At 50.1% G+C, this 21,782-nt stretch overlaps 1 protein-coding gene across 10 annotated transcripts; it reads left to right on the top strand.

Moving 5' to 3' along the window:
• Positions 1-274: 274 nt before the first annotated feature.
• On the top strand, positions 275-18,535 carry LOC121324772 (inositol-trisphosphate 3-kinase A-like). 10 transcript variants are annotated; one of them, XR_005951276.1, is made up of 8 exons: positions 275-1,210; positions 9,035-9,131; positions 9,657-9,870; positions 11,360-11,564; positions 13,910-14,011; positions 14,199-14,270; positions 16,085-16,947; positions 17,448-18,535. XR_005951276.1 is itself a non-coding variant. In XM_041266947.1 (7 exons), exons 1-7 carry the CDS (start codon positions 464-466, stop codon positions 16,322-16,324), a joined length of 1,677 nt encoding a protein of 558 aa, XP_041122881.1. In that variant the 5' UTR covers positions 275-463; the 3' UTR covers positions 16,325-18,535. The 10 variants fall into 10 exon arrangements, 1 of the variants encoding a protein (XP_041122881.1); XR_005951274.1 differs by having other exon boundaries at positions 16,085-17,033; positions 17,183-18,535; XR_005951275.1 differs by having other exon boundaries at positions 16,085-17,049; positions 17,496-18,535.
• The last annotated feature ends 3,247 nt before the right edge of the window (positions 18,536-21,782 follow it).

Genomic DNA, 21,782 nt, shown 5'->3' with positions numbered 1-21,782 from the left:
TGAAATGTTCAGTATTGTGGAAACTGAAAACAGTAGACGGAAGTGCATCGCGACGTGGAGAAGAGGAGAGAAAAACAGTAGACGGAAGTGCATCGCACAAACGCACTCACTCACTCTCTCTCTCTCTCTCTCTCTCTCTCTCTCTCTCTCTCTCTCTCTCTCTCTCTCTCTCTCTCTCTCTCTCTCCTCTCTCTCTCTCTCTCTCTCTCTCTCTCTCTCTCTCTCTCTCTCTCTCTCACACACACACACACACACACACACACACACACACACAGAGCTTTACAGAAAAGGAAACACCGGCTTGAGTCGTCGCTGCTGCTGCTTCTGCAAACTGCAAAGCAGAGAACACAATCGAAAGAAACTTGAGCGAAGAAAAAAAAAGAAAACTTTGCAAAACAAGGAAGATACCTCATGTTAAAAAAACCATACAAACAAACAAAAAAAACCAACCAGCGTCGCAGCTATGATCCACCAACGCACCTGCCGGGATTGCACGGCAAAATCACTAGGCGCAGATACCAGCGATCAGACAGAATCTGAAGCCGCTGGGACTGCGGCGAGAGCTGCCGCTGTGAGCGCTGAGCGGTTCGGCAGCACTGGTACGAGTAGTCGTAGCAGTAGCTGTACCGGTACCCGTGAGAAAGTTGGGTTCAAGTCCGCGATAGACAGGGAGGTAACAGGAGTGAGTGTCGTGCAACTCAGATCGTTATTCGAGCCCAGCAGTGTGGCTCAAGCACATCACCTCCACCGTCATCTATATCGACCCCCAGCCGGGAAACAAATGCCCAAAGAGCGGCGGAGATCATCCAGGGAGGTCGCCCACCATTCCAACGGTGACGGTGTCGTGGGCGCGGGTGTCCGTAACGGGGAGCGTAAAAGCAGCCGCAGCAGAATGAGTGACAGCGGGACTGGCGCTAACGCCAACAGAGCCCCCTCCGAGGGCGAAGTCGGTGAGGGCAAGGCTCCCAACTGCTTGCGGACCCCACGGGTCCCGCAGCTTACCATAACCCCCAGCGGCGGGGGCAGCCCCCGGGAGATGGGCGAGGACTGGAACCAAGTGGATGGACCGCTGAGCAGAAGGCTGTCCAACTCCTCGCTCTCCTCAAACGGGTCGACTGTTTGTGAGGAGTCCGAAGATGATATTCTGAGTGACAACGAAACCAAGAGTCAAGGCATCGTTACCTTGGAGCAGGCAGAGGACACACCTATTGTAAGCGTTATTATTATTATTATTATTATTATTATTATTATTATTATTAATGCAACAACACAGATCAATAGAAACGTTTTTGCATTTTGCTTGCCACATGGTAAGTTAGGGTGATTTGTATAAATGTTGTATTTTTTGTTGCAGTTTAGTAGGAGCGCAGACCTACTGAAATATCAATAAAGGCGTCAGAAGCCTCAGTGGTTATTTCACCTTTTTCTTCAAATAAGTGTTGGCGTTTTATTCTTTACTTTGAACTTTTTTGAAATACCTCGCGAGCTGAAGCTTTGCGGCTATGACATCATATTCGTATTGTTTGAGGATTTTCAGAAGCTTTGCGGCTATGACATCATATTCGTATTGTTTGAGGATTTTCAGAAGCTTTGCGGCTATGACATCATATTCGTATTGTTTGAGGATTTTCAGAAGCTTTGCGGCTATGACATCATATTCGTATTGTTTGAGGATTTTCAGAAGCTTTGTGACTATGACATCATATTCGTATTCTTTGAGGCTTTTCAGAAGCTTTGCGACTATGACATCATATTCGTATTCTTTGAGGCTTTTCAGAAGCTTTGCGGCTATGACATCATATTCGTATTGTTTGAGGATTTTCAGAAGCTTTGTGGCTATGACATCATATTCGTATTGTTTGAGGATTTTCAGAAGCTTTGCGGCTATGACATCATATTCGCATTGTTTGAGGATTTTCAGAAGATTTGTGGCTATGACATCATATTCGTATTGTTTGAGGATTTTCAGAAGCTTTGCGGCTATGACATCATATTCGTATTGTTTGAGGATTTTCAAAAGCTTTGTGGCTATGACATCATATTCGTATTGTTTGAGGCTTTTCAGAAGCTTTGTGACTATGACATCATATTGGGATTGTTTGAGGCTTTTCAGAAGCTTCGTGGCTATGACATCATATTCGTATTGTTTGATGATTTTCAGTTGCATGTTCTTGTCGCTTTTGCCGTCAGTTAGTGGTATAGGAACCCCATGGTAACCCACAGTACAGTGCATCAGCAGCATTGCCATGCTGCCTTTCTCCTGTCCCCCTCTGTTCACTTCCATGCAGCTCGGTACTTCACCCGGGCACAATGCATTCCTGTGCCAGCTCAGCCAGTCGCCCTGGGACGGGCAGGTCTGTGCAGGTGTGTTAGTCTCACAGTGCGAGGGTGTATTGGGCAGGTACAGTACAAGAAGTGCACAGATGAGACACACAACAGCTCAGGAGAAGTGCAACAGCATATTCACACACACACACACAAACTCACAGCCAGGAATGCAAATGAGCTGCCTTCAGGATAACTTGAGTGGCAGGCGATCAGATAATGCATCCTGGGCTGGGCAAGTAAAATAGATATTCTGTGCGAAGGAAATCAATCCTGGGACTTTGAAAGCTGGCTTGTATTGATGCCAGGCTCATTTGAATGGCGTTATGGCTTTTTGCTAAGCTCAAGCACAGCGTGTGAGAGACTAAATAGCCCCTCTTACAGCTCAAGTGCTCGTGGTTTCTGGAAAGTGAGTGCATTTACATATCATCACCTGCTTGCCAGCCCTGTGTGCTGCAGAGGAAACAGATGATTCCCTCTTGGTATTACAAGCAGATTGGCACGAGCCTGCTCTTCAAGTGTCACAATGTTAAAGGCTGGGTTTGTACGAAACATCCCACCACAAAACAAAGAAAACTGGCACCCAGTCCTAGGGTTCAGAGCGCTGCTCAGATGCAGTATATTATTGAAATGGCCTGGTGCCAGGAGCTTGAACAATCAGGACCCTGTTCAGTTAACTTTGCCTCCCTTATAACTGCATGAACATCTCCTCCTGATAGGAACCCTACAATCTCGCAGGAGGGTCTGCTTGATCAATTACCCCCGTGTCCATACAGCACACATAGACTACAGCACAACCAAGCTGCTGTCTATTTAACATGCATTGGTTTACAGTTACACACATGTTGCAAAGCAATCATTCCATTTAAAACAGCATAAACAGCTAGATAGATATGGATTTATGTTCGGGTTCTAGATCCGCAGCTTTGCGGATGTCAAATCATTTTCCTACAGGTCAGGCGTGACCTAAAGGGGCAGGGAGAGGAGCGCAGTGCTGGTTCAGTCTGCTGTGTGTGTGTATTCAGACTGGCTGTTACACTGCAGTCAGACATTTCTTTATAGGTATCATCATCAACCACTAATGGAGAGCGTATAAGAACATGGAAGGAGAGGGGGCCATTCTGCTCATTGGTGCTTGTCCAGTCCACTTGATGAGGCACGACCCTGGAGACCGGTGCTCCCAGCTTCATATTTGACCTCAGCGAGCTGAGTTCAAGCAGATCAGGTAGCCAGCCTCCTAAACAAACTCTGTGCAGTATGGAAATCTAACCATCACAGGGGCACCTGCTGTTTCCATACCTCTCATTGCTCTGCAGTCCCAGGGCTCTGTGTCCATTTGCATGCTTACCTAATCTCACACCACAACCTTGGGGCTGTCCTGGGAAAACACGAGCAGATAGAACTGCAGTGAAACCTCAAACCAGACTCACACACTGAGCTGCAGTGGAACCTCAAACCAGACTCACACACTGAGCTGCAGTAGAACCTCAAACCAGACTCACACACTGAGCTGCAGTAGAACCTCAAACCAGACTCACACACTGAGCTGCAGTGGAACCTCAAACCAGACTCACGCACTGAGTTGCAGTGGAACCTCAAACCAGACTCACACACTGAGCTGCAGTGGAACCTCAAACCAGACTCCCGCACTGAGCTGCAGTGGAACCTCAAACCAGACTCACGCACTGAGTTGCAGTAGAACCTCAAACCAGACTCACACACTGAGCTGCAGTGGAACCTCAAACCAGACTCACGCACTGAGCTGCAGTGGAACCTCAAACCAGACTCCCGCACTGAGCTGCAGTGGAACCTCAAACCAGACTCACGCACTGAGTTGCAGTAGAACCTCAAACCAGACTCACGCACTGAGTTGCAGTAGAACCTCAAACCAGACTCACACACTGAGCTGCAGTAGAACCTCAAACCAGACTCACGCACTGAGCTGCAGTAGAACCTCAAACCAGACTCCCGCACTGAGCTGCAGTGGAACCTCAAACCAGACTCACACACTGAGCTGCAGTGGAACCTCAAACCAGACTCACGCACTGAGCTGCAGTGGAACCTCAAACCAGACTCCCGCACTGAGCTGCAGTGGAACCTCAAACCAGACTCACGCACTGAGCTGCAGTGGAACCTCAAACCAGACTCATGCACTGAGCTGCAGTAGAACCTCAAACCAGACTCACGCACTGAGCTGCAGTGGAACCTCAAACCAGACTCCCACACCGAGCTGCCAGTCAGGCAGCTCTGGAAATGGGAACAGGGATCCTGGCTACTGGGAAGGCATGAAGATCAGACACTGGGAATTGACCTAGCTTGACACAGCTCGCTTATTAATCCAGTCCGCACACAGTATATCGTTGATGCATCTTCCTCTATCTGAACTAACGCTGCTTGAAATGCCCACGTCACATAATAATGGAATTCACATAACAGAATTCATATACAACTGGCTCCAAAAGATACAATACAATGTAAACCAATGCATGAATGAGGTCTGAAACAAACTGCTACTGTGCAGAAGGGAGTTTCTCTGCTCTCTCTAATAGTTTACTGCCCAGTGGGTTTTTTCTTCTTTTTGCTATAATATGGTTTGGACTTTACTTTTGTTTCCCAGCTAATTCAAATTTAAAGGCTATTTGAATGCCAATTTAAATTCTGAAAGAGATATTCAAAGGTGGTGGCCGTCAGCGCAGTAGACATGAGCAGGAGGTCGCTGCTCTGCGTCCGTCTCTTCTACTACTACTACTACTAATAATAATAATAATAATAATAATAATAATAATAAAACGATGCATAATAATGTGAGCTGCAGCGTTTGTAAAACCTGTCTCCCAGACTGCCACTGCAAACTTACAAGAAATTTCTGCTACCTTTCTCTCTCTATCTCTCACTGTCAACATTTATGCTGCAATTCAGACAAATTTTAAAATATCAATTAACAGTAATAACCAAGCATTTATGCACTGAAAGGCCTCCCTCTCTCCCTCTCTCCCTCTCCCTCTATCTCTCTCTCTCTCTGTGGTCCTGTCACTGCTCCCTGCTGGCTGTGTGTGTTCAGGAGAACCCTGTGGTCCTGTCACTGCTCCCTGCTGGCTGTGTGTGTTCAGGAGAACCCTGTGGTCCTGTCACTGCTCCCTGCTGGCTGTGTGTGTTCAGAACCCTGTGGTCCTGTCACTGCTCCCTGCTGGCTGTGTGTGTTCAGAACCCTGTGGTCCTGTCACTGCTCCCTGCTGGCTGTGTGTGTTCAGAACCCTGTGGTCCTGTCACTGCTCCCTGCTGGCTGTGTGTGTTCAGAACCCTGTGGTCCTGTCACTGCTCCCTGCTGGCTGTGTGTGTTCAGAACCCTGTGGTCCTGTCACTGCTCCCTGCTGGCTGTGTGTGTTCAGAACCCTGTGGTCCTGTCACTGCTCCCTGCTGGCTGTGTGTGTTCAGAACCCTGTGGTCCTGTCACTGCTCCCTGCTGGCTGTGTGTGTTCAGAACCCTGTGGTCCTGTCACTGCTCCCTGCTGGCTGTGTGTGTTCAGAACCCTGTGGTCCTGTCACTGCTCCCTGCTGGCTGTGTGTGTTCAGAACCCTGTGGTCCTGTCACTGCTCCCTGCTGGCTGTGTGTGTTCAGAACCCTGTGGTCCTGTCACTGCTCCCTGCTGGCTGTGTGTGTTCAGAACCCTGTGGTCCTGTCACTGCTCCCTGCTGGCTGTGTGTGTTCAGAACCCTGTGGTCCTGTCACTGCTCCCTGCTGGCTGTGTGTGTTCAGAACCCTGTGGTCCTGTCACTGCTCCCTGCTGGCTGTGTGTGTTCAGGAGAACCCTGTGGTCCTGTCACTGCTCCCTGCTGGCTGTGTGTGTTCAGAACCCTGTGGTCCTGTCACTGCTCCCTGCTGGCTGTGTGTGTTCAGAACCCCGTGGTCCTGTCACTGCTCCCTGCTGGCTGTGTGTGTTCAGAACCCTGTGGTCCTGTCACTGCTCCCTGCTGGCTGTGTGTGTTCAGAACCCTGTGGTCCTGTCACTGCTCCCTGCTGGCTGTGTGTGTTCAGAACCCTGTGGTCCTGTCACTGCTCCCTGCTGGCTGTGTGTGTTCAGGAGAACCCTGTGGTCCTGTCACTGCTCCCTGCTGGCTGTGTGTGTTCAGAACCCTGTGGTCCTGTCACTGCTCCCTGCTGGCTGTGTGTGTTCAGAACCCTGTGGTCCTGTCACTGCTCCCTGCTGGCTGTGTGTGTTCAGAACCCTGTGGTCCTGTCACTGCTCCCTGCTGGCTGTGTGTGTTCAGGAGAACCCTGTGGTCCTGTCACTGCTCCCTGCTGGCTGTGTGTGTTCAGGAGAACCCTGTGGTCCTGTCACTGCTCCCTGCTGGCTGTGTGTGTTCAGAACCCTGTGGTCCTGTCACTGCTCCCTGCTGGCTGTGTGTGTTCAGAACCCTGTGGTCCTGTCACTGCTCCCTCCTGGCTGTGTGTGTTCAGAACCCTGTGGTCCTGTCACTGCTCCCTGCTGGCTGTGTGTGTTCAGGAGAACCCTGTGGTCCTGTCACTGCTCCCTGCTGGCTGTGTGTGTTCAGAACCCTGTGGTCCTGTCACTGCTCCCTGCTGGCTGTGTGTGTTCAGGAGAACCCCGTGGTCCTGTCACTGCTCCCTCCTGGCTGTGTGTGTTCAGGAGAACCCAGAGTCTGCTGTGTGGGCCCTCTTTGTATTTTAGTCAGGACTTAAAAAGAAAGCTCATGACGCCCAAAACGTGGACAAGAGTGACGCTCCTCACTTAGACTTTGCTCTTTAAGAGAAAACTAAGAGTTATGACTCATAAGTTGATATAATATAATAAATGTTTTTTTTTGTCAGTGCGTGTGTTTGTCAGTTACTCTCTTCTCTCTCGCCCCCTCTCCCTCTCTCTCTGGAGAGGTACTCTAGGGTTGGTATTCAGGGTACCTGTTACCCATGAACACAGTGCTATGTTTTATATAAAATTAAAAACAAGCACCTGTTTCTCATGCTTCCTGTGCTGCGTGCTATTATTAGGATGCAGGAAGGGGAGTGTATTCATTTTGAGATTTGTTTTAAGAAAGGCTGAATGCTGTTGGGTTGCAGGCCACCAGCACACACACTTGTAAATGAAATACAAGGCTCTCTCTCTTGTTATAAATACAGCGTTCTCTCTTGTTACAAATTCAGGGCTCTCTCTCTCGCTCTCTTGTTACAAATACAGTGCTGCAGGCAATACAAACAGCACTCCTTGTGTGATAACTTAGTTTCCTATTGGCTGCTCCTTATTGTGTGTGTGTGCAGGGCCATAATAAAAGCACAGCCCAGTGTAATAAAGCACAAAGAGGGGTGGGGTTATTAGAGTTAGAGCAGAACAACACTCTGTGTCTCCGTCCCTGTGGAATGACACTGTGTGTCTCTGTCCCCCTGGAATGACACTGTGTGTCTCTGTCCCCCTGGAATGACACTGTGTGTCTCCGTCCCTGTGGAATGACATTGTGTGTCTCTGTCCCCCTGGAATGACACTGTGTGTCTCTGTCCCCCTGGAATGACACTGTGTGTCTCCGTCCCTGTGGAATGACATTGTGTGTCTCCGTCCCCCTGGAATGACACTGTGTGTCTCTGTCCCTGTGGAATGACACCGTGTGTCTCTGTCCCCCTGGAATGACACTGTGTGTCTCTGTCCCCCTGGAATGACACCGTGTGTCTCTGTCCCCCTGGAATGACACTGTGTGTCTCTGTCCCCCTGGAAAGATCATCTGTTTTACAATGTTCTGAAAATGGTTTTACACTAGAAAATCAGAGTCATTCATTTGCACTCGGTTTGATACAAGGCTTTGTTGTCGAGTCAAATAAAAACTCTCCGATCAAACACTGAGCTTGAGTACTGTGCAGTGTGTTGCCCAAAGCGCTGTGTAATATTTAATTTTCCTCTGCAATAAAGGTCAGCAAACACTCCACCCAGATCGTAAATTGATACCGCTGTTTACTTTTCCATTTGAGACGTCTTGGAATTAAATGAACAAGCACAGTGGTTCACTGAACCAGAGAGAGGAGGGGAGGAGAGCACAGGGGAGCAGGGTACAGCACGGGGGAGCAGGGAGCAGGGTACAGCACGGGGGAGCAGGGAGCAGGGTACAGCACAGGGGAACAGGGTACAGCACGGGGGAGCAGGGAGCAGGGTACAGCACAGGGGAACAGGGAGCAGGGTACAGCACAGGGGAACAGGGCCCCTGTCATGGCTAATTAAAAGCTTGTTTTCTTTCAAAGACAGATAATAAGTTGTTTATGAAATGCAGGTTAGCACTTGTTGCCAGTGTTGCAATGGAGTGGCTGACCTTTGACACTTCCCTTTCCAAAATGCAATAAATAAATAAATACATACATACATGCTTTAAAGGGATTTTAAACTTCAGGACCCCGAGCAGAACTTTTTTTCAGGGGCCGGTCACATGGTAACACTTTCTTTCTGACTTCTGAAAAAACACTGATATGGGGAAGTGGAGTTTTTGGGGAACTGGAGAGTGCTACTGGAGTGCTCACTTCTCTGTGGGGCTGAGCTAACCCTAACCCTAGCTCAAACTCAAACTCTTGCAATTAGGAGTTTGATTATTATTTTTATGCTGTTCAGAACCACAATAAATCGCACTCAGGTCTAGGAGTAACATACTTGACTGCCATTCTTCATCACAAACACTGTATTTCAATGGCAGTCACCCCTCTCTGCCTGCCCCTCAGCACAGGCCCTGGAGGAAGCTCAAGACCATCGTTCACTGGCCCTTGATCGTGTCACAGAGGAAGCGCTACTCCTGGATCCAGCTCGCCGGACACAAAGGTATGAGCTTAGGAGGGAGCGGGACAGGTATGGGGCAAGGCAGCGGGATGGGGAGGCAGCAGGATGGACAGAACTGAGGCAGCAGGATGGGGAGGGAGAGGGAAAGGGAGGGGGGAGGCATCGGGATGGGGAGGGGGACCCTTCTCTTGAGAGACTAGGGAAGTACCATCTTTGAAACCAAGGATTGTGAACACTTCCCCTTTGATTGTGATCTGCTCAGATCTCACAAAGATAAGCAGCAGCAGCAGAAGCAGCAGGGCCAGGCCTGGCCAGGACTTCATCTTCTTCATTTTCATCATTCTCTTGTTCTTGAATTGGGATCTGTTCAGATCTCAGGAGGGCTAAGCAACAGCTAGGTCAGGTCTGGTATCTGTGCAGTATTGGATCACATCACAGAAAGCTGATCAGCCGGGTCAGGTTTGGTCAGAATGTCTCTTCTTCTTCTTGTTGGATCGTGATGTGCTCAGGTCTCAGAGAGCAGCAGCAGCATCAGGATCAGACCCGTCTCCCTCTCTGTCTCTTCAGGAAACTTCAAGGCCGGCGAGGAGGGCACGGTGCTCAAGAAGTTCAGTGAGAATGAGAAGGGGTGCTTCGAGCGCCTGATGGGGGACGTGCTGTACCCCTTCGTCCCGGCCTACCACGGGACGGTGGAGATAGACGGGGAGCCCTACCTGCAGCTCACTGACCTGCTGGGGGGGTTCAACGGACCCTGTGTCATGGACTGCAAGATCGGAGTGAGGTGAGAGAGAGAGAGAGAGAGTGAGAGTATAACTGACATTTTATTATATTATATCAACTTATGAGTCATAACTCTTAGTTTTCTCTTAAAGAGCAAAGTCTAAGTGAGGAGTGTCACTCTTGTCCACATTTTGGGCGTCATGAGCTTTCTTTATAAGTCCTGACTAAAATACAAAGAGGGCCCACACAGCAGACTCAGGGTTCTCCTGAACACACACAGCCAGCAGGGAGCAGTGACAGGACCACGGGGTTCTCCTGAACACACACAGCCAGCAGGGAGCAGTGACAGGACCACAGGGTTCTGAACACACACAGCCAGCAGGGAGCAGTGACAGGACCACAGGGTTCTGAACACACACAGCCAGCAGGGAGCAGTGACAGGACCACAGGGTTCTGAACACACACAGCCAGCAGGGAGCAGTGACAGGACCACAGGGTTCTGAACACACACAGCCAGCAGGGAGCAGTGACAGGACCACAGGGTTCTGAACACACACAGCCAGCAGGGAGCAGTGACAGGACCACAGGGTTCTGAACACACACAGCCAGCAGGGAGCAGTGACAGGACCACAGGGTTCTCCTGAACACACACAGCCAGCAGGGAGCAGTGACAGGACCACAGGGTTCTGAACACATAGCCAGCAGGGAGCACTGACAGGACCACAGGGTTCTGAACACACAGCCAGCAGGGAGCACTGACAGGACCACAGGGTTCTGAACACACACAGCCAGCAGGGAGCAGTGACAGGACCACAGGGTTCTGAACACACACAGCCAGCAGGGAGCAGTGACAGGACCACAGGGTTCTGAACACACACAGCCAGCAGGGAGCAGTGACAGGACCACAGGGTTCTGAACACACACAGCCAGCAGGGAGCAGTGACAGGACCACAGGGTTCTGAACGCACACAGCCAGCAGGGAGCAGTGACAGGACCACAGGGTTCTGAACACACACAGCCAGCAGGGAGCAGTGACAGGACCACAGGGTTCTCCTGGACACACACAATCAGCAGGGAACAGTGAAAGGACCACAGGGTTGCTTTGAGCTGCTCTGCTCGTGTTGTTTTATGGTCTGTTGCACTTGAATACAGGCAGGGATCTGAGTACAAGAGTGGGGTGTGTATGCAGAGCCCATCCCCAATTGTCCCAGAGACCCTGCCTTGACTCATTCCTCCATCACCCCCTCTGGCTAATACAGTGATACAGCAATCAGAAATTCATTGGGAGATTTGTGTACTAACTAGACCATGTTCCCTCCCTGTCTCTACCTCTTCCTCTCTTTCGCATTCAAATTCAAAATGTCTCTTTATTGAAGAAGAAAGAAAAGAGACAACAAGAAACGAGACCATGCATTCTCAATATTTTATATTCTCTCTCCCCCTCCCCTCTCCCCCCCTCCCTCCCCTCCCCCCCCTCCCCCCCCTCCCCCCCTCCCCACCCCCACCCCCACCCCCACCTCTCTCCCCCTCCCCTCTCCTTTCCCCTGCAGGACGTACCTCGAGGAGGAGCTAGCCCGTGCTCGTAAGAGCCCCAAGCTGCGCAAGGACATGTACAACAAGATGGTGGAGGTGGAGGCAGAGGCCCCAACTCCGGAGGAGCATGCCCAGAAGGCAGTCACCAAGCCCCGCTACATGCAGTGGAGAGAGTCCATGAGCTCCACACACTCCCTGGGCTTCCGGATCGAGGGCATCAAGGTGTGGCTCCGATCCCTCCCGCATTATCAGAGACACCCTCGCTCCATCTCACTCAGATAAACGCATACGCTGACACACACCCTCGCTCCATCTCACTCAGATAAACGCATACGCTGACACACACCCTCGCTCCATCTCACTCAGATAAACGCATACGCTGACACACACCCTCGCTCCATCTCACTCAGATAAACGCATACGCTGACACACACCCTCGCTCCATCTCACTCAGATAAACGCATACGCTGACACACACCCTTGCGCTCCATCTCACTCAGATAAACGCATACGCTGACACACACCCTCGCTCCATCTCACTCAGATAAACGCATACGCTGACACACACCCTCGCTCCATCTCACTCAGATAAACGCATACGCTGACACACACCCTCGCTCCATCTCACTCAGATAAACGCATACGCTGACACACACCCTCGCTCCATCTCACTCAGATAAACGCATACGCTGACACACACCCTCGCTCCATCTCACTCAGATAAACGCATACGCTGACACACACCCTCGCTCCATCTCACTCAGATAAACGCATACGCTGACACACACCCTCGCTCCATCTCACTCAGATAAACGCATACGCTGACACACACCCTCGCTCCATCTCACTCAGATAAACGCATACGCTGACACACACCCTCGCTCCATCTCACTCAGATAAACGCATACGCTGACACCCACCCTCGCTCCATCTCACTCAGATAAACGCATACGCTGACACACACCCTCGCTCCATCTCACTCAGATAAACGCATACGCTGACACACACCCTCGCTCCATCTCACTCAGATAAACGCATACGCTGACACACACCCTCGCTCCATCTCACTCAGATAAACGCATACGCTGACACACACCCTCGCTCCATCTCACTCAGATAAACGCATACGCTGACACACACCCTCGCTCCATCTCACTCAGATAAACGCATACGCTGACACACACCCTCGCTCCATCTCACTCAGATAAACGCATACGCTGACACACACCCTCGCTCCATCTCACTCAGATAAACGCATACGCTGACACACACCCTCGCTCCATCTCACTCAGATAAACGCATACGCTGACACACACCCTCGCTCCATCTCACTCAGATAAACGCATACGCTGACACACACCCTCGCTCCATCTCACTCAGATAAACGCATACGCTGACACACACCCTCGCTCCATCTCACTCAGATAAACGCATACGCTGACACACACCCTCGCTCCATCTCACTCAGATAAACGCATACGCTGACACACACCCTCGCTCCATCTCACTCAGATAAACGCATACGCTGACACACACCCTCGCTCCATCTCACTCAGATAAACGCATACGCTGACACACACCCTCGCTCCATCTCACTCAGATAAACGCATACGCTGACACACACCCTCGCTCCATCTCACTCAGATAAACGCATACGCTGACACACACCCTCGCTCCATCTCACTCAGATAAACGCATACGCTGACACACACCCTCGCTCCATCTCACTCAGATAAACGCATACGCTGACACACACCCTCGCTCCATCTCACTCAGATAAACGCATACGCTGACACACACCCTCGCTCCATCTCACTCAGATAAACGCATACGCTGACACACACCCTCGCTCCATCTCACTCAGATAAACGCATACGCTGACACACACCCTCGCTCCATCTCACTCAGATAAACGCATACGCTGACACACACCCTCGCTCCATCTCACTCAGATAAACGCATACGCTGACACCCACCCTCGCTCCATCTCACTCAGATAAACGCATACGCTGACACCCACCCTCGCTCCATCTCACTCAGATAAACGCATACGCTGACACCCTCGCTCCATCTCACTCAGATAAACGCATATGCTGACACACACCCTCGCTCCATCTCACTCAGATTCACTCATACGCTGACACACACGCATGCACGCTCTCACTCAGATTCACACGCTGACATGCACGCACACACACACTCATGCACATTCACACATCTTGAACCACACACTTTCACTCCAGATCATGCAAATGAACACGACCTCATGTTCACGCAACAACGGCTTTCACAGCTTTGAGTGGTGTACACTTGTTTTTTATAGAACTGCAAGCTCACTCATGCACACTCTCACTCAGATTCACACGCATCTTGACACAATACTTGTTTTTATAGAAATGCAGCGCCCTCTATTCAAAGCAACAAACAGTTTTGAATGAGTGTTAAACTAAGGACTGCAAGCTGTTTGTTTCAGATTTGTTTTTCCTTGTAAGTCTCAGTGCCTGCTCGGATCTCCTCTCCTCCTCCGCTCCCCCGCTCTTTCTCTCATGCTGTGTGTTTCTCTTCAGAAAGAGGACGGGACCTGCAGCACAGACTTCAAGAGGACCAAGACCCAGGAGCAGGTGACGCTGGTCTTCAGGGACTTCGTGGAGGGGAACAAGAGGATCATGGTGAGGGGGAGGGTGGGCACTGCTGCTGGAGCTCAGCAGAGGGTAAAGTGGGAGGCTGCTCTTCTGGGATGAGACTGGGGTACTGTGAGGCTCCGTGGCTGCTCTTTGATGAGACTGAGGTCCTGTGAGGATTTGTGTGCACATTGAGGACTGCTGGGACTGACAGAAATGTGTTTGCTTCCCACAGGAAACCTACCTGGCTAAGCTGGAAGAGATCAGGAGAGTGCTGGAGTCCTCGGAATTCTTCAAGAGTCACGAGGTGAGACTCGCATACAACCCCAGGGGTTAGATACCAGCAAACATGCAGCAGAGCTGATCACTACACTGCTGTGGTTCCAGCACACTCCCCCTCCTCTACTCACTACACTGCTGTGGTTCCAGTGCACTCCCCCCTCCTCTACTCACTACACTGCTGTGGTTCCAGTGCACTCCCCCCTCCTCTACTCACTACACTGCTGTGGTTCCAATGCACTCCCCCTCCTCTAATCACTACGCTGCTGTGGTTCCAGCACACTCCCCCCTCCTCTAATCACTACACTGCTGTGGTTCCAGCACACTCCCCCTCCTCTAATCACTACGCTGCTGTGGTTCCAGCACACTCCCCCTCCTCTAATCACTACACTGCTGTGGTTCCAATGCACTCCCCCCTCCTCTAATCACTACACTGCTGTGGTTCCAATGCACTCACCCCTCCTCTAATCACTACACTGCTGTGGTTCCAATGCACTCCCCCTCCTCTAATCACTACACTGCTGTGGTTCCAGCGCACTCCCCCCTCCTCTAATCACTACACTGCTGTGGTTCCAGTGCACTCCCCCCTCCTCTAATCACTACACTGCTGTGGTTCCAATGCACTCCCCCCTCCTCTAATCACTACGCTGCTGTGGTTCCAGCACACTCCCCCGTCCTCTAATCACTACACTGCTGTGGTTCCAATGCACTCACCCCTCCTCTAATCACTACACTGCTGTGGTTCCAATGCACTCACCCCTCCTCTAATCACTACACTGCTGTGGTTCCAGCACACTCCCCCCTCCTCTAATCACTACACTGCTGTGGTTCCAGCGCACTCCCCCCTCCTCTAATCACTACACTGCTGTGGTTCCAGCACACTCCCCCCTCCTCTAATCACTACACTGCTGTGGTTCCAGCACACTCCCCCCTCCTCTAATCACTACACTGCTGTGGTTCCAGCACACTCCCCCTCCTCTAATCACTACACTGCTGTGGTTCCAGCACACTCCCCCCTCCTCTAATCACTACACTGCTGTGGTTCCAATGCACTCCCCCTCCTCTAATCACTACACTGCTGTGGTTCCAGCACACTCCCCCGTCCTCTAATCACTACACTGCTGTGGTTCCAGCACACTCCCCCTCCTCTAATCACTACACTGCTGTGGTTCCAGCACACTCCCCCTCCTCTAATCACTACACTGCTGTGGTTCCAATGCACTCCCCCCTCCTCTAATCACTACACTGCTGTGGTTCCAATGCACTCCCCCCTCCTCTAATCACTACACTGCTGTGGTTCCAGCGCACTCCCCCCTCCTCTAATCACTACACTGCTGTGGTTCCAGCACACTCCCCTCCTCTAATCACTACACTGCTGTGGTTCCAATGCACTCACCCCTCCTCTAATCACTACACTGCTGTGGTTCCAATGCACTCACCCCTCCTCTAATCACTACACTGCTGTGGTTCCAATGCACTCCCCCTCCTCTAATCACTACGCTGCTGTGGTTCCAGCGCACTCCCCCTCCTCTAATCACTACACTGCTGTGGTTCCAATGCACTCCCCCTCCTCTAATCACTACACTGCTGTGGTTCCAGCACACTCCCCCTCCTCTAATCACTACACTGCTGTGGTTCCAGCGCACTCCCCCTCCTCTAATCACTACACTGCTGTGGTTCCAATGCACTCCCCCTCCTCTAATCACTACGCTGCTGTGGTTCCAGCGCACTCCCCCTCCTCTAATCACTACACTGCTGTGGTTCCAATGCACTCCCCCCTCCTCTAATCACTACACTGCTGTGGTTCCAGCGCACTCACCCCTCCTCCTCTCCTCTCTGCAGGTGATCGGGAGCTCCTTGCTCTTCATTCATGACCGCAATGAGCTGGCCAATGTGTGGCTCATTGACTTCGGGAAGACCACCCCCCTGTCCAAGGGGCAGACTCTGACCCACCGGGCAGAGTGGTGCGAGGGAAACCGTGAGGATGGCTACCTGTGGGGCCTGGACAACATGGTGGCGTTGGTCAGGAACATTGCCAGGGACCTACCGGAGAACCAGGACTCGACAGAGCAGACAGGATAACCAGGACTGTCCATACACTAGGACTGACCATCAACCAGGACTGACCAACACCCAGAGGCATCAACCAGGACTGACCAACACCCAGAGGCATTAACCAGGACTGACCAACTCCCAGAGGCATTAACCAGGACTGACCAACACCCAGAGGCATTAACCAGGACTGACCAACACCCAGAGGCATTAACCAGGACTGACCAACACACACGCACGCGCACACACACACACACACACACACACACACACACACACACACACACACACACACACCTAGGACTGGCCAAACTATTATTGTACTTTATTTGATTGTTAAAAGCTCTGAGAGTCGCTTGACTGAGAACACTTCCAGCCCCTTCCAGCCCACTACTGCAGTGTGGGCTGAGGCTGTGAGGCGAGACTTGTAACTGCAGTTACAACTGGACTGTATTGAGAAGAAGCTGGCTGGGCGTAGTTTGATAGGAGAAGGGGGTCATTGTTTCGTTCTAGTTTTATTTGAAATGTTTACACAAAAGGATTTTAAAGGACGTCAAGCTAGCGGAATTATTGTAGTGACTCTTAACCTGTTATAAAGGAACATCAGTAAGCAGGTGTGATGTGGTCCTGTAGCACAGAGGCAGGGTCAGCAGGTCAGCAGGTGTGATGTGGTCCTGTAGCACAGAGGCACGGTCAGCAGGTCAGCAGGTGTGATGTGGTCCTGTAGCACAGAGGCAGGGTCAGCAGGTCAGCAGGTGTGATGTGGTCCTGTAGCACAGAGGCAGGGTCAGCAGGTCAGCAGGTGTGATGTGGTCCTGTAGCACAGAGGCAGGGTCAGCAGGTCAGCAGGTGTGATGTGGTCCTGTAGTACAGAGGCAGGGTCAGCAGGTCAGCAGGTGTGATGTGGTCCTGTAGTACAGAGGCAGGGTCAGCAGGTCAGCAGGTGTGATGTGGTCCTGTAGCACAGAGGCAGGGTCAGCAGGTCAGCAGGTGTGATGTGGTCCTGTAGTACAGAGGCAGGGTCAGCAGGTCAGCAGATGTGATGTGGTCCTGTAGTACAGAGGCAGGGTCAGCAGGTCAGCAGGTGTGATGTGGTCCTGTAGTACAGAGGCAGGGTCAGCAGGTGTGATGTGGTCCTGTAGCACAGGGGCAGGGTCAGCAGGTGTGATGTAGTCCTGTAGTACAGAGGCAGGGTCAGCAGGTGTGATGTGGTCCTGTAGCACAGAGGCAGGGTCAGCAGGTCAGCAGGTGTGATGTGGTCCTGTAGCACAGAGGCAGGGTCAGCAGGGACGCACACAGAGGGGTAGATGGGGAGACTGATAATCCAATCACAGCTCTTACCTTTAGACTCACACTGATGATGCGAAAAGCCCTTGTGGACAGAAGCATCTTTTCGTGGTCTTTAGCAGAGAGCATCAATGCTGTAATGAGAAAAAGAACCCCAATACCATGAACGATGTGCGACTTGGATTTGTTTAAAATGTTGCACACCCTTTCAGCAGCACTGAGCAGCATGTGTTTGTCACTGAGCGAGTCTTTAACAGGTAATAAAGCCACACAGCCTGCTCTCTACTAGATTACATTCCATTTTGAAAAACATGTAGGTCATGTTGACAGAGTAGAACACTAAGTCCAGATTTCAACCAGAGAAACCTTTTTATTTTACTGTCATTATAAACCGTGTTCATTATTTACTCTCTTCAATGTGTAATAATATCACATGGACACACTATCCTCTGTTCCAGAAAAGAAAACTGAGAAAATATGAAACTAGTACTATTAAAATTATTAATATTATTATTACTGTTATTTGTAACACTTATTTAATACATGCAGAATTGATTGACAGATTGCCCATTGCGATCCTGCTGTATCAGAGCGCATACTAAGCTTTCACTGCTTCAATAGTGACACCTAGTGGCAGCAATGTGATACACCCACAAGCAGCTGCACTGCAGAGAGGCTGGGAGCGGATTGAGGCTCAAGCTTCTCTGGTAGAGCAGGCAGCTCTTTTAGCAGGTGCTGCTCAGTGGGTTACTCTTTCAAACTAGTGCCGAGCGGCACCGGGGAGATGCAATGAACAAACAAAGAGTATGTGTCTATTTATAAGAGGCACTGCTGTGTTTATGGACACAAGACGTAAGAACACTACTTTATGCATTCACTGTATGTCTGTGCATAGCGGCTTTGTAACGCTGAGACTGTGGAATTCACCTAGCAACACTTTCCAATAAAATTCCAGAGGTGGTTTATGGATTTCTTGTTGTGTTGGGTGTGTGCACGTGTGTCAATGTTGGGGTGTGTGTATGTATATAATGAGAGTCAACGCAATGTCTATGTTCTCCTGTAGTATAATGAGGGTCAATGCAATGCCCTCACTGGACACAGGGCCCATTCACCTGAAGCACTGAACACACCAGAGCCAGCGTGGAATCGGATCGCTTCTCTTTTATTTATGGTGCAAATGCAGGTGAATACAGTTATTATTATACATCGTATTGCAGAGTATTAAGCATTTCATTTTTCATTTCTGTTATATTGTGTGTTTTCTTAGACGTTGTGATGCAGGGGTGAGGTTCGATAGCACAGTGAGAAAGAAAAAAACAATTCAAAATCCTGCAATAAGAATCAGGCTGCTGGTTTAATTAATGAAACATTCTGGCCTGGTCACACCCACAGCATTGGATGGGCGGAGTTTGGGCACCCCTAAAATATGACATGGTAAGACTCAGCAACACAATTTGCCCAGAGACTGTAATGTGGAGGGTCTGCCTGGGGAGAGGAATCTCCCTGCCCATCACTTTCATTGGGAATCCCAAACCCTGTTACGAACACTGCAGAATCTCAATACACAAGCATGACATCATCTCCCTCTCCCAGCACAGCGACCCTTAGAAAAGTTTCCCACAGTATTGTTGCATTTCCCCCTTGCTTCTCCCTTGGTTATACTGTGCAGTTACCATAGCTTTCAAATGCCTTATTAAAATGCCTCTCTATTCTTTACTGTGCTTGCCTATGCAGTCCCATGCGTTTACAGTGCTTCATTACGCTTTGCTTTTACTGTGGGAAGCTTTTATAAAGGGAATCACGGGTAATAAACGCTCTGGACATTTTAAATAAAGAAAGCAAATCTCATTTTAGCATATTTCCACAGACAACACAACTGAGACAAACAGAATATCCAATGTAAGCTGAAATATAAAAGCACATCAGATTTCTTTGAAATTGTTTAGAAAACCACTTGGTTTCTGAGCTGCAGGCTCGTGCTCACTCCAGGTAAAGAAGTACACGGGCTGTGCAGAGGCCCCCTGAGGGGAAGCAATACCAACAGAACCTTGTTATTAAAATACAGGAGCTTAAAAAAGGAACTACAGAGGAACTGCAACAACAGAGCACGCCTCTATCCTGTGTACACCCATTCCTTTACCTAGCAGGAGGGTATTATTACTGTTCTAAACCATTTTATACGAAATCACATTTATTAAAAAAATAGATTTAATTTCTTAACAAAGAAAGCAAGCTATTGTCTCATCAGCTGGCTGACAACAATACCAAAAAAACAAACAAACAAAAAACATCACTAACACGTGGACTGTAAATGCTTCCCCCTGCAGGTGTGCCCAAGCTGCAGTAAAGGCCTTGCAGTTCTTGTTTTGTTTCCTTGGTGTATCGCATCTTTGAAAGATATTCTAAAGAGTCTGAGATCAGCAAGAGTTTCAAGGATGTGAGAAAAACAGAAGAAACAAATTCCACGACTGAGAATTGGTTCATTGTGCACATCCTGAAAAGCCTGGTTCGTACCTCTTATCAGCAGCGGCAACATTACCAGGGCCCTCCATGACACTTCACCCTTTGCTGCTGTAGTTAAATTCGGGACATGCAGAAATTTCAAACAGACTACAGATCTCTGCTGCTTCCTGGTACCTGATCACTGCATGTGCTGCAGTCCAATGAGCCAGCTTCAATCAGACCATGTGACCCACAGCACAGGTACCAGGATGCAGCAGTTTATCAGTGCTGATTGGAAATAGTTACACATACAGAACATTATTATTAAAAAAAAAAAAGTGAAGAAATGAATATTTCCATCACAATATAAAGGATTAATAAAGTTAATAAGAGGTAATGTGAAGACATGGCTTTGTATTGCTTCCAGTGGCAGTGCAGTGCAGTTTATTCACAGGTCCTGATTAGAACTGCTGTTCCAATCTCAGAACATACGGGACTTCAAATAATCAAGCGGGAATCAGCAAGTACTTTCACTGAGGCTGCAAATAATATTAAAACAGCAACACAAAGAAGAAGAATCATATTAAAATGCATGGGTACATTTGCCTACGATATCATTCTATTTCAATTCACAGCTACAGGTGGTTAGTCAGCGGACACAGCTGAGAGAGGACAGAGAGACATGCTGATAGTCCAGTTCAGGGGACACAGCTGAGAGAGGACAGAGAGACATGCTGATAGTCCAGTTCAGGGGACACAGCTGAGAGAGGACAGAGAGACATGCTGATAGTCCAGTTCAGGGGAAACAGCTGAGAGAGGACAGAGAGAAAGATGCAAGCCCTCCAGAGGTGACAGTCATGAAAGAATAACCCTGCCATGGTTGTGCAGCACAAGTTCACTAGGAGGATTGTAATCACCGCATTGCAATATACACTGAAACCACGGCACGAACTTTACTACAATGCGAATACTGAGCTCAGCAGCACACACACTGCATTGATCCCAGTATCTCTGCTATACTGGGATCCGATACTGCCGTCTCCATCGCATTCTTTAAACACACAGAGCCTGTTTCAAAAGTAATTAGACCATGTGATCACCGGGTACCAGGAATTTAAACAATTGCCTCTTTAAAGGCTGCACTACAAAGAGGAAGGATGCCACTTTGGAGACCAGCTTGTGAGGTCCAGACACCGGGAGCTGCTCTCAGTTCAGCGCGAGAGAGGTCCAGACACCGGGAGCTGCTCTCAGTTCAGCGCGGGAGAGGTCCAGACACCGCGAGCTGCTCTCAGTTCAGCGCGAGAGAGGTCCAGACACCGGGAGCTGCTCTCAGTTCAGCGCGAGAGAGGTCCAGACACCGGGAGCTGCTCTCAGTTCAGCGCGAGAGAGGTCCAGACACCGGGAGCTGCTCTCAGTTCAGCGCGAGAGAGGTCCAGACACCGGGAGCTGCTCTCAGTTCAGCGCGAGAGAGGTCCAGACACCGGGAGCTGCTCTCAGTTCAGCGCGAGAGAGGTCCAGACACCGGGAGCTGCTCTCAGTTCAGCGCGGGAGAGGTCCAGACACCGGGAGCTGCTCTCAGTTCAGCGCGAGAGAGGTCCAGACACCGGGAGCTGCTCTCAGTTCAGCGCGAGAGAGGTCCAGACACCGGGAGCTGCTCTCAGTTCAGCGCGAGAGAGGTCCAGACACCGGGAGCTGCTCTCAGTTCAGCGCGAGAGAGGTCCAGACACCGGGAGCTGCTCTCAGTTCAGCGCGAGAGAGG

Source organism: Polyodon spathula, chromosome 12, assembly GCF_017654505.1.
Source record: "Polyodon spathula isolate WHYD16114869_AA chromosome 12, ASM1765450v1, whole genome shotgun sequence".
Lineage (NCBI taxonomy): Eukaryota > Metazoa > Chordata > Actinopteri > Acipenseriformes > Polyodontidae > Polyodon > Polyodon spathula.
Note: the sequence above shows the minus strand (reverse complement) of the source record. Positions and strands in the feature narration are given on the sequence as shown.

Coding starts and splice junctions, on each gene's coding strand:
- LOC121324772 (XM_041266947.1), top strand. CDS start 464: ATGATCCACCAACGCACCTGCCGGGATTGCACGGCAAAATCACTAGGC. Junction 9,132..9,656: donor CCAGCTCGCCGGACACAAAG/GTATGAGCTTAG, acceptor CTGTCTCTTCAG/GAAACTTCAAGGCCGGCGAG. Junction 14,271..16,084: donor AATTCTTCAAGAGTCACGAG/GTGAGACTCGCA, acceptor TCCTCTCTGCAG/GTGATCGGGAGCTCCTTGCT.